The sequence below is a fragment of the Rutilus rutilus genome, assembly GCF_951802725.1.
Source record: "Rutilus rutilus genome assembly, chromosome: 6".
In the NCBI taxonomy this organism is placed as follows: domain Eukaryota; kingdom Metazoa; phylum Chordata; class Actinopteri; order Cypriniformes; family Leuciscidae; genus Rutilus; species Rutilus rutilus.
In genome coordinates, this window is record NC_140214.1 from 35,561,733 (window position 1) to 35,574,467 (window position 12,735).

The 12,735-nt window shown below is 38.2% G+C and overlaps 1 protein-coding gene across 1 annotated transcript in view; it reads right to left on the bottom strand.

Annotated features, from left to right (window-relative positions):
* Nucleotides 1-12,383, bottom strand: part of mep1bb (meprin A subunit beta b) — a 28,700-nt gene extending 16,317 nt beyond the window's left edge. The window contains exons 1-10 of the mRNA XM_084411387.1: nt 12,090-12,383; nt 11,858-11,876; nt 11,715-11,762; nt 11,564-11,607; nt 11,305-11,383; nt 8,727-8,844; nt 8,455-8,633; nt 4,973-5,191; nt 4,447-4,599; nt 1,548-1,763 (exon numbers count right to left, since the gene is read on the bottom strand). Of these exons, the coding sequence (XP_084267513.1) occupies nt 1,548-1,763; nt 4,447-4,599; nt 4,973-5,191; nt 8,455-8,633; nt 8,727-8,844; nt 11,305-11,383; nt 11,564-11,607; nt 11,715-11,762; nt 11,858-11,876; nt 12,090-12,326 (1,312 nt within the window). The 5' untranslated portion in view covers nt 12,327-12,383. The remainder of the gene's footprint in view (nt 1-1,547; nt 1,764-4,446; nt 4,600-4,972; nt 5,192-8,454; nt 8,634-8,726; nt 8,845-11,304; nt 11,384-11,563; nt 11,608-11,714; nt 11,763-11,857; nt 11,877-12,089) is intronic.
* Between the last annotated feature and the right edge of the window lie 352 nt (nt 12,384-12,735).

Here is a 12,735-nt window from a genome sequence, read left to right on the forward strand (position 1 = left end):
GGTAGCCTGATATGATAACATGGTATTCAGCGGGCCAAAAACCACTGGCCATTGGCCCAGAAGCCCTGGCATGCACTAGCACGCTCACTTTTGGCCCGACAGTGGAAACACGGCTAATGGCAGTGTTGCAGGCTTATCAGGCTGACCTCCTGAAGGTCCTGGATAATGGGCAGAGATTGTCGCTTGAAGCAGTTGCCGAACTACGCCGCACTGCGGATTTGTCTCTCCAGGCAACTAAACAGACATCTGCTGCCATTGGCTGCTTCATGGTGACTATGGTGGTTTCATAGAGGCATCTCCGGCTCAGTCTGTTGGGGAACAAGGAGAGGGAAAAATCTTTTCTCCTTGATGTCACGTTATCACCCTCTAGACAACTATTTCTTAATAGGGTTGGTGGCAGTAGAACCTTACAACCCCCTCACTTTCGGTCGCTCACCCTCTATATGGAGGTGAGGTGGCAGCCTACTGAAGGAGTGGTTTCAGTGAGATGATGCAACCCCTTAAATTGTAGTTTGATCTTTTAACAGAAGGTATGGTTGTTATGTTACCTCTTTGTTGTGATTGCCCTGAGTGCAATTTCTCCATCGCCAGGAGGGCTATGATAAAGATGTGAGAAGGACTATCGCAGGACAGGTGCCCGTCCTCTCTATGGCTTGTAAAGCGCGTCACATCATCTAACTGCGAAAACTCCTTTAATAAACTCCAACTTCAGCAGTTCATTGCTAACACTTCAGATAACACTGGAGCTAAAGCAACCAAAAGTTAAGAGGTCGCATCATCTCACCGTGACCACTTCTATGAGCAGTGCTTAGACAGACTGAATTGTTTCTGTGGGTGCTTTCACACTGGCAGTTTAGTTTAAAACGGGGTATGTTATGAAAAGCTGTTATGCAGAGACCATCTTGTCTGAGTTCGGCTGCACTGGAACTTTGCTGTGATTCGCATGAATGTGAAAGCCGTGCGATGTAGACCAATGATGCAGGGGGCACCGGGAACAATCACGCTCGTCAATGAAGATACTTTTACTTCGTATGTATCTTTATTCTTTCCCAAGGTTGGAGTTGACGAATGGGAATTATTTTGGGCATGTTCATACTGTCCCAATTTCTCATTCTGTTTCCTCCCAAATTTTTGTTGCATTGTAAGTAGGATCTTATGCTCCCCTGTGGATGGGTTGCTATATGGCATCTTTCTAGGCAAAAAGAGATATGTCTTGTGCACACCAGTCTGTAGAGCCACTCCCTAAGTGAAAGTGGTTAGAGCTGGAAGAATGAGAGTTATCTGGGCCGGTTCTCCAGTTTTCATTTTCAGAGTTGTTATACCTAGCTCACTGTGCACAGTTCACAGCTTAGCCCTAAAAGGGAACATCTTAGGGCTACGCATGTAACCCCAGTTCCCTGAAAATGGAATGAGACGCTCAAATTTCATTCAAGACATTTAAGGTGTGCAATAAGACTAATGCAAAATAAATAAATAAAAACCTGTGTGGTGCAAATAAAAAGACTTTGACAACAGTCACATTTAAAATAACGTCTGAACATTTGTACCTTCAATCTTCTGAATGAGATGCAGGGTCCCGTTCGGGTTTGCCATGTCGAACTCTCGCGTCCAGATCCTGAGCTGGTCACTTGCATGACCGCTGTTGTAGAGGAAAAACTGCAGGCACTGGAATCCTCGCTTGGGGTAAAGAATCCTGCTCTCCAGCAGCGCCTTGTTCCCCTCCATCCCAACCGCTGTGCTCAAGTGCATGAAATAACCCTTTCCTGAAAACATGATGGTTATACAGAAAGTATATGAACTGACAATTGCAAAGCCTTCCACGTTTCAAAAATGCTCAAGTTGAGTGACTATGAGAGGTGTTTGTAGTCAAAGTAAAGAAGTGTTTGACTGTTCTGAAAACGTTTTCTGCATGTTAGAGTTTTAGAGATTTTATAATTAATGTAACTAACGCATTTACCTGTTCAACCATGTAGTAAACCTGGTACCTGAAAATGTTTAACGTGAAATTCTGCAGCAGCTGATTTTATCGCTCAACTTTTGAGTTGTTTATCATTACGTCATCACCAGATCGAAATATTACAATTGTGTCCAAACACAGTTTAATCTGGATGTCACTAACTGTAAATGTTTAGTAGGGAGATTTGATTGGCTTGTGTTGTGTGTTTAGTAAAAATGGTTAAAAAGTAAAAAGCATGATGTTTGACTTACAAGTACAAGCTTTCTGCTTCAATAGTACTCAAGTACAATTACTATTTTTTCAAATACGTTATTTAAATAACCTTTTTTTTTTTTTTGCACCCTTGAAGTTTGGTATACCTTCTATACCTTGCGAGTTTTTTTCTCACAAGTCTGACTTTATTACTCGCAATTAAATGTTTTAAACTCGGAGTCAGAATTGAGAGTTGAAATCTCTAAATAAAGTCAGAATTGCGAGATAAAAGTCGAAATTACCTATTTTATTTTATTTGTTCCCTAGTGGAAAAAGCTTCCATAGTTTGGGCCATTTCACTTTAGAGTTTTAAATATGTGACCCCTCTAATGTATGCATGTACTGAATGTATGTATATGTGTGTATATATATATGTATATATATATATATATATATATATATATATATATATATACTGACATAAACTGACAAAACCCCTGTTACATCCGTGAAATCATCATCAACTTTCATCATCAACTTTTATTCCAGACTCATGGTCCATTCAGAAGGCAGAGACATGACATACAACATACATGAAAAAGAGAAAGATAAACATATACAAAGAGGTAAAAACAGGAGAAACAACACTAAAACATTTCTATAAAAGACAGTTATACCAGTGTTTCCACAGTGAAGATTGATATCGTATGGTACTAAACCCAGGATTTACCAACCGCATAACAATGCTGTTCTTGGAGGCATTCAAGCGACAAATAAATTTGTAAATGAGTCTCCTTAATAATGCCTGAAAGGTACTGACCCCTGCATTACAAAACAGTTCACTTGCACTGGAGCTCCTGGGTTTGTTGAGCAGTATCCTCATACAGTCATTATAAGCAACCTTAAGCTTCTGCATACTTGCCTTTTTAAACTTAGTCCATAAAGGAGCAGTATACAAAGGAGTGCAATATGCTTTAAACAGGCTAATTTTGACATCATCCGTGCACATGTTGAATTTTCTTACCAACATGTTAGCTTGGGCATATAATATGCGACGCTGCCTGAACAATACATGAAATACATGCGCAAAGTCAGGATTGGCTAAATTCCCTTGTTAATGCGATATTGCCCGCCAACAATTTTTTCACCCAGATTGAAAATCAGCCTGAATGGCTTGACCAGCTGGAATCATTTGCACGACACTATTTTCAACTAAAAACTGAAAACTTTTCAGTCAGAGTTTTGGCCCTTCATTAACACATTAACACGTCAACTGCATTTTGGGGGCCTGAAAACACAAACTTTTGAAAACTGGTTTTAAAGTGCTAGTTTTTGAATATGATACCGTTATCATCTCCGTGTAAACTACAAAAATGCAAATTTGTAAAAAAGTATCGTGTTCAGGTGCTTAGTGTTTCTTTACAAAAAGACATCACCAACTACTGGCCAGGCATGAGTAATACAACGTTTTTAATCGGTTTCGCAGATCTGTGTGAACGGTAAACGTTTTGACAACGTTGTCGCCAGTTTGTGAAAAAATGCAAGCGAAATTTTTTTTAGTGTTTAGTACACTGTTGTAGTGTAAACGTTAACGTACCCTGAAGCATATAACATTCATATATAGTAACTAACAAATATATAACTGTGAAAACATTTTAAAAAATCATTAAATTCCAAGAGAGATTTCAGTATTCACATGCCAGGTAAGTTATTCATGTGCAACATTTTCAAAGTTATCCGAATAAATTTGCTGGATTTTAAAACAGAAGTGTCTTTCACATGTCCATGTGTGCAAGGGTCTTTAATCTGTGTTCTACATCAGCACCCTGTTCAGAGTGGTCACATTCACAATGCAAAACACTTCATTTAACAGATTAAATATTCTGCATTCCATTCATCTTCACGCACAAATTATTGTTTTAAAGGGATTGTTACAAATGAAACTGATATTGCAAATGTCATACTGCACTAAATGTATGTATGACAAAAGATTAAGAAAAATGAAACCTGAAGTGAAGTGCTCTTTTCCATACAACCAGAGTGAATGAGTGAACTAAAAAGCACCATAACAGTTTTAAAATTGTAAAATAGACTGAAATATAAGTTGTTATTCAATGAAAAATGGTCATTGCTGTAATGATAGATTTGACATCAATAATGCCAAACTGGTTTGGAATGATACAAGTGTGAGTAAATTATGAGAGAAATTTCATTTTTGGGTGAACTATCCCTTTAAAGCTTTTCAATTATAAAGAATTCATTTAAGTTTTTAAATATTAAAAATCAACAAGACTTGCCATCACAACGTCCCATGTTGGTGTAGTCAGTGTCTGGTCCACCTGTAGCTTTGGAAACACGCTGCCAGCTTGCAGCATTTTCATGGCTTTGGATCATTCCACAGATATTTTCCGATTCAAAGTCACAGGAGTCCAGAAATGTGGAGGAGCTTGCTGTGAAGTAATCACATGCTGTCAGGTGAACCAGTAGTACAGGCAAACTTTAAACATTCATACATTTCATCATGTTCTTTCTGTACGATCTTGTTGCAAACAAAGTATTTAGTACACTTGACCATTGTCAACTTGTTAATGTTGAGAACGTCCCTCCTGCTGAGACCAGCAAGAATTGAAATCAAATCAAATCTCGAAACTTGTATCAACACCCAGCCCTAAGCAAAAAGCACATCAGGTTCATGACTGTGATGTAAACAGTGGTTCTCAACAGAAACAGGGTTGAGAACCATTGACATAAACTAAACAGCACATTTTATGAAGGAAAGAGGTTTTGTCTCTTTTACATGTGATAGTGTGTAAAATGCATTACTGCAGTTGTAGAGTCTGTTGAGTTTGAGCAGGTCGCTGTCGCTGAACTCCATACGCTGGCCTATGACGTCACTGAAGGCAGGGATCTTGGTGACTATGGTGGGATCAGTCCCATTCTGGAAAGCTTTCTTGCTGTAATGCATCATGGAACCATAATCATAAGGTACGTTCAGGGCACTGGATCTAGTGTCGTCGTATTTGACGAAGTTATGCTTCCTGTCTGTGAAATGAAAGTGTTTTGAAAATAAATCCATCCCTGAGAATATCTCCTTGTATCAAACGAGCATAAACAATAATCTGTTTGTTAATAATCTTCTAAATTATAAGGTTTTTCTTTTTTCATACTGTAAATATACATGTGATACACAATGTAAATGTCATATATTGTTTGTGTTTTGGTTCTTTGAGTTTAAAACGGTGCCTGCATTAGACGTCATCAGTTTCTTTGTCTTCAGGAAGTGCTATCTGTTAAATCTTTTGTCTTATGTATTGTTGTTTGTCGAAATTAAGAAAGAGAAAAGGGTTGGGATAGTGTGGTAGATATTCCCCTATGTACACCTGACTTAAGTTATGTCTTCTAGACACCTACGATTGGTACCACCAATCCCAAATTGGGAATAATATTGGGAATAATTCACTTAGGAATAAGGTCTCTAATGTTCCACTTAAACACTGGTTATATCCGAAATCGCATACTCTCTTGAGTAGGTACTTATTTTGAATAAGTAATTACTTCACGACCGCTAAAAAAGTATGTTCTAAATAGTATGAATGTGTGTAGTATGAGTGTAATCTGGACGTACTATATTTGCGATGTTGTCATTATCATGTGACCTACCAGCGCAGTCACTAACGCTATCATCTGGACTACAGTGTGGAGCAGGTAAAAAAAAAAAAAAGTTTCTAGTCCTGTTTTTAAGATATTTTATTCTATATTCTATATTTTTTACATTGTTTTGCATGCTCTTTCAGAAGACTTTGCATATTGAATGCTTCTTTACCCATGTTTCTTACTTTCTCCAGTTCTAATCTTTATTTTTCATATTTTTTACATATTTATTATTACATGCCCCATTGTTTCTGTAACGGTATCGTTCTGGGGTACGTTTCCCGTAAAACGACGTAACTCGCTAATTGGTCGCAAATTGGTCGTTCAACCATGTTGGTTAATGACCTCACACAGGTGGTGGAGTAATAACTCCTTTTAATGAATCTGTTTGAGATCAAATTAATGCTAGATGTTTTGCTATAAATTATGGACATGGCATCTGAGGACTATTTCTCATTTTTCTGTTATTTTGCTTTATTTCCAGATTCATCCACAGGCTCGTTCTTACGTACTAGAGCACGTTCGCACATGCACACTTTTCAAAAACGGTGCTTTAAATCTCTTGACAAACTAAAAGACATAAATTACATTTGTATGCATTCTAAATAAAATATATAGATTGTACTGAATGTCAGTTTGCTTATTAGGCTCAAGATAATGATTTATTGAGTCCACGTCATGCAAACAATGACTGTCGTTCCAACCACACCACTCTACGCTGCTGTTTGCGAATGTTCGTTGGAACTATGTTTTCGGTAAACACAGACTCGTTGAACTATGCTGATAACGACGGAACTAGCGACCATATAACAATGCTTTTGGGAAACACACCCCTGTTCTGCTCTGTTTTGGTTTCATTTTCATTCTGTTCTCTGTTGTGCTTTGCCTGAGTTCTGTTTGCTAGTTAGTTTCTATGGTTTCTGACTGGATTATGTTCACCTGTTGTTCATTTAGTTACCTCGTTATCTCTCCGTATTTAAACTCTTAAAGGAGAACTCGGTAACTCCATAGATATCATATATAAAGGCTAGATGTCTCGTGCGCACTGCTGGCCAATGGAGGTCGACGTCCGCACGTGGCGGCCATCTTGCCACAGTGTACTCGCTCACTACTTCAATGGTGCATGTACTTTTAAATAACCATAACTTGCTCATTTTTCTACCGATTTTCAAACGGTTTGGTTTGTTATAAACGTCAGAGATGTAGTTATGACACTGCATACATACACCTCATACATATGAAAAATTATAACATACATGTTCAAGCATTCGGAATTATAGCCACGTTAATAACGTTTGTAAGAAACCAAACCGTTTGTAAATCCGTCAAGATTTCAGCGAGATAAGAGGATTTGTGTGCGTGCTGATCATTCACCTTAATGCACAGAGCACTGTGACAAGATGGCCGAACGATGATGCCGGAAGTGACTGCGCCATAAGACATCTAGCGTTTATATATGATATCTATGGGTAACTCTAGCGAACTCTACTCACTTCTTCGCTGATTTTCCCTTTTGTTGTCGCATGTTTTCCCCACAAGCTCATCCTACAGCTGTGGTGGACGTATATTTCACAACACGGTCGTAAAAAACTCACTTGCGGCGGCCTCCTCCCCCTCTCTACCGCTGCACATGTGCGTTTGTTTTGATCAGAGCAAGCCAACTGTATCGTGTGGAGCCGTCTACCGAGGTGGGTAATCTGGTAATACATCATACATGCGTGTGTTTATGTCGAATTGCCGTAAAGCAATTTGTGTTTCGCACTCGTTCTCGTTCTTGCTTCTCACGAGACTTCCAATTTCTATCTTGCCGGGACGGTAGTCCCCAAGTTGCAAGGTTGGTTTTCCGCCTGGGAACGCTGGGGGGAGCGGGGAAAGTCACCAATATCACCAGAACAGGTTGTTTAACCATCCAAATGATTTCTAGACAGTTTTATTACGTTAAAAAAGTTACCAAGTTCTCCTTTAAGCCCCATTCGGACGGGATTCACTTTACAAGGGTAGATGGAGTAATGTAATTTTACCACAGGACGTCTGTAATATTAATGGCCAATTCACACGGGATAAGATATCTCAGTAAAACTAGCAGAAGTGGGAGGAGTAACTCGATTTGCGCATCGCCGTCACCCTCCTGTCGTCATGTGCGTATTACGTTGCTTCCTGATATCACGTGCGCAAACACATAACCTATACACATAGGAAAACTACTTTTAAACAGGAAATGACAAAATATTTATGTACATATTTACAGCGGGTCTATTTGCACGGGATTAGTATTACCTGAGGTCATTTTTCCAGACCTTTTTACTGGAGGTAAAACTCGCCGTAATTTTTACTGACATTGTCCGTAATGATTTCTGAGATGCACATTCGGATGGGACTAAAATCACAGAGAAGCTCTGTTAATTATTACTTTACCCCACCTCTCCATGTTAAACTAGTCCCGTCCGAATAGGGCTTTAGTTTCCTCTGTTCATTTTCTGGTATTGTTTATGCTGGATGTGGTCGATTTATTCTGTTCTCCTGTGTGTTTCCTCTTGGAATTATTATTTTAAGAGGTTTTTACTCCTTTGTCATTACAGCCACCAATACTGTGACAGAATACCAGACCTAATACAATATTTTTTGTGCATAGGATATATTGAATCAAAAAATACCTTCTGAAATGCGGTCCCAGATGATGGAGACATAGTCATCACGGTCAGAGCGGGATTGCTCATGCCAGAAGCCCAATGCATGGAGAAACTCATGCTCAATGGTGGCGATACGATCACATCCACTGCCAATGGACAGCCTCTGTTTGCCAACTCGCCGGTTCCCAACTGATGAAAAGCAGCTATTCACACACATACATATACATATTTTATCATGGTTTCTACACAGCTCATACTGTGTGGAGAAGCATGTATATAAGTGTTTAGTTGCTCACCCATTGCCTTTAAATACAGAGATATAGTTTTCTTCTCCACTCCATGGTGTGTAGTCGATACATGACTTCAACCGATACTGTTCAAAGGCCTTCAGGATAACCCCTTTTGCATTGATATCTGTCCGTAGAGAAAGTGATTTGTTAGGGCCTAATTAATATGGCATAGCCTTTGACTGGCAACATAAGATATGGCCTCTCCGGCCGCTTCAATACCAATGACTGTCCACTTAGACAGGAAGAGGTCGTCTGACTGACATGTAAAGAGACCTATAACATTTTATTTTGTTCAACATCATGTATAGGGGCAGATAAATGTTGCTACAATAAGGGTGTGTTCACACTTGTAGTTCGGTTTACTTGATTTGTTTGGTCCAGAACCTAACGAACCTAAAGGCATAGGGATACATTCCCTACCTTATCTTGCGACTGAACTTACCGAACATCAAAAACTATGCTGTGTGCTGGGCTAAATCCACTCGTTGTATGTGCAATGATGGTATTTTGACCAGCTGAGTCAAGAGCTTATAAAATGTGTAAAGGTAGGGACACACCACACCGACAACAAAGCCCTGCTGAAAGCGTGGATCAGGAAAGAAAATCTGTGCTTGAACACTCCAAAAGGACTGTCAGTGTCAGCTGTCTACTTAAGCAGATATACTGTATATGTCTATATTCATCATTCAAAATGGGAAAGCAAAACTAAGACTGCAGGTAAACCACAAACAAAGGAGCGCTTGCTTACCATTTTTAAGCAAATTACTAACAAAAAAAAAAAAAACTACAGAAAAAATTCCAAAAAGGACCAAAAGTTGACTAACTGCCAGTTTGGGAATGTTGGGGCTTTGCAGTTGGCAGGTGGTGGTCGTTGGTTGGTACCTGCAGATCACCATCTCCCACTGCTCTCTCTTTTGGAACAATTTCAGTAAGTATTTGAAACTATAATTAAGCTATACCTTTGTAGTCATAACTAAGTCATAAGTAATTTTTCAACAGTTTTTACTATAAATCACAGGCTTTCGGAAAGCGAGAAGCTATCAAATCTGCACAGTATCTGAGATATGAGACTCTGTGAAACAGCCAGTTCACCATACTGCATGATGGATATTTGTGAACAGATTACATTAACATTAGAGGACTTGCCTTCGGATACAATTGGCTATCACCAATAGATGGTGGTGTTATTAATTATACCATGGTGGCGTTACAGGTATTTCAGGCCAAGCTTCTCCAGGCAATGGACGAACTAATTCAGGACAGTTGGCAACCCTAACCAATGAGGTTAATTTTCGTATTTGAGCTTCAGCAAGAACCAATGAGGTTCATTTTTGTGTGTTACGCAGCACGTCTGAGCTTCTGCAAGAATCAATGATATTCATTATCGCGTTACGTAGTACAATTGAGCTTCAGCAAGCAGGTTCGGTTGAGCTTCTGTTTATGTTTGCTGATCAATGTTTATATGTGAGTAAAAGTCTATATTAAATCTGTTCATCATATAAAGTGATCGGAAAATTTGGACTAAACCACTCAATTCATATGGATTCGTTTTACGATCCCTTTTATGAACTTTTTGAAGCGTCATAGTGGTAGTTGGGTAACTGTGGAGGGACAGAAAGCTCTCAGATTTAATAAAAAAGATCTTCATTTGTTTTCCGAAGATGAACGAAAGTCTTACGGGTTTGGAACGACTTATGGGTGAGTAATTAATGACAGAATTATAACTTTTGGGTGAACTATCCCTTTAATATTGCATTAAAATTGATCAAAAGTGCCAAGACTTTTAAATTGTTACTATTTTTTTTTTTTAATAAAAGCTTTCTTTTCATAAAAAAAGAATCCTGAAAAAAGATATATATGACAGTGTCCGCAAAAATATATAAATGCACAACTGCTTTCAACATTGATATCTGTCAAGATCCTGCCATATAGTACTTGTGTTTTTATTAGTCTTGAGGCAGGATCATGACAGACCCATGTTTGTTGGGCCATGTGCTTGTGTTGTCTCGTCATCTAGCCCGCCCTCCTTGTTATCCTCGTTTAGTCATTATTGCTTCCCCATTATCACCTGTTTCCTTCATTAGTTTCTCTCTATTTAATCCCCTCGTGTTTGCTGTCCTGTGTCGGTTCATTGTCAAACTTTGTCAAGCACATTTGTGAGTATCCTGTCAAGAGTTGACGTCTTGTTGAGCAATTTCTTGTATCAGCTGTTTGTTTTCGTCTAGTTATCTGTCATAGACTAGTTAGTCACCATTGTCCTGTCTTGTTTTGCCCCCTCGTGGGCTTTGTTTTCCCTATTATTTGCATATAATAAACCGTGTGCTGTGACTACTGGCTGCGATTGGGTTCATTCCCTTCATCACCCTTCCAACATCATAACAATAGCAGCAAATCAGCACATTTTCAGCAATAATTTCTGAAGGATCATGTGACACTGAAGACTGGAGTAATGATGCTGGAAATTCAGCTTTGAAATATATTTTAAAATATATTACAATAAAAATGTTTTATATTATTATTTTATTGTTGTACTGTTTTACTATATTTGTGATTCTGTATCAAAAAATGGACTAAAGAAACTCACCCAAATCATCCTCAAGGTAATAAGGAATCGTTCTTGGCCATCTGTATTCATCCCCGATTATAGAATTCCTCCCCCATTTCTGAGACAGAAACAGGACGTTACATTCTGTCACATATGCAATTCACTGCTGAATTATTTTATTCACACATACAGCATTAATGCTATAAGAACAGCAAACCACTCACAAACAGATCGTTTTTGTTTTTCAGGTCAATTAGTTAGTATCTGGTCTGCTGATAAACAAAATATCAGCTCTTACCTCATCATATAAAATATCTCCCTCGAAAAGATCAAGACCCGCATCTGAAAACATGACAAACAAGAAAAAAGACAGAAAGGCCATGGTCAATGAGACTAACCATCATGCAAAGCAAACACTTATAGACCCAGTGATGACATGTTCACCTTACCTTCATTAACATCAAACAGATCTTCTTTTCCACCATCTACATTATATTCTGCAAAATCAATGTCAATGCAGTTAGGCATAGTTTTTACATTATGTACATTAAATACATTCTCAGCAAAGAAGAGAGGAAGAAAGCACACTTACCGGTCACTCGCTGTGTTGCCTAATAGGCAAATCATGACAAGAGAAAAGATTTTAAAATATGTGCTAAATATCAAAGACTTTTCAGGTGACAACCAATACTTCACATTGATACATGCAGAATTACTTTAGAATAAGTAAAAATATAGTTGTTCTGTTTGCTGTTTTGTTGCACAAAAACTGAAATATCCATTATAACATAGGAATAAATGAGATGTGTAAAAGAGTCACTCACCTCACATCTATCTTGACAGCCAAAGAGACATAAGAAATGCAAAAGAAACAGAAACATGCGAAACATGTTTGAGCTATGAAGCACAGAACGACTGACAGAGGAATTCTGATCTGATATCAGCACAACAATGTTGTAAAAGATGCATAAAATGATAAAAAAGTGCAAAGCTAGCATGATGGACCTGATAGGGAGTAACAGCAGATCAATAATTGACAGAGCAGTAAATGCTAAGTTCATCTGATTGGTTCTCTTTTCAAAATCAAATCTGATAATAGAGTTATGTTAGATCTGATCAGAAACAAGATGAGTGAAGTGTGTACTTTAAGAGATAACAGCATTGCAAAACATGGCTGTTAGAAAATAAGAAATAGAACCATAAATTTAGGGAGTTTGTTTTCTAAAAACAATCCTACCATCATTTGTTTTTTTGGTAACACTTTACGGTAAGGGTACATGAATTATCATGAGTTGAATTATGCATTCATTCATGCATTAATATCTCATGAATCATCAGGAACTAACACGAGTTCAACGTTTTTCATTCATGACTTCATGGATGAACAACACCTTAATTAAAACATTAACTAAGAGGAGTGCATCATCATGAATTATGATTTATTACCGCATGATCCACACACGATGAAGT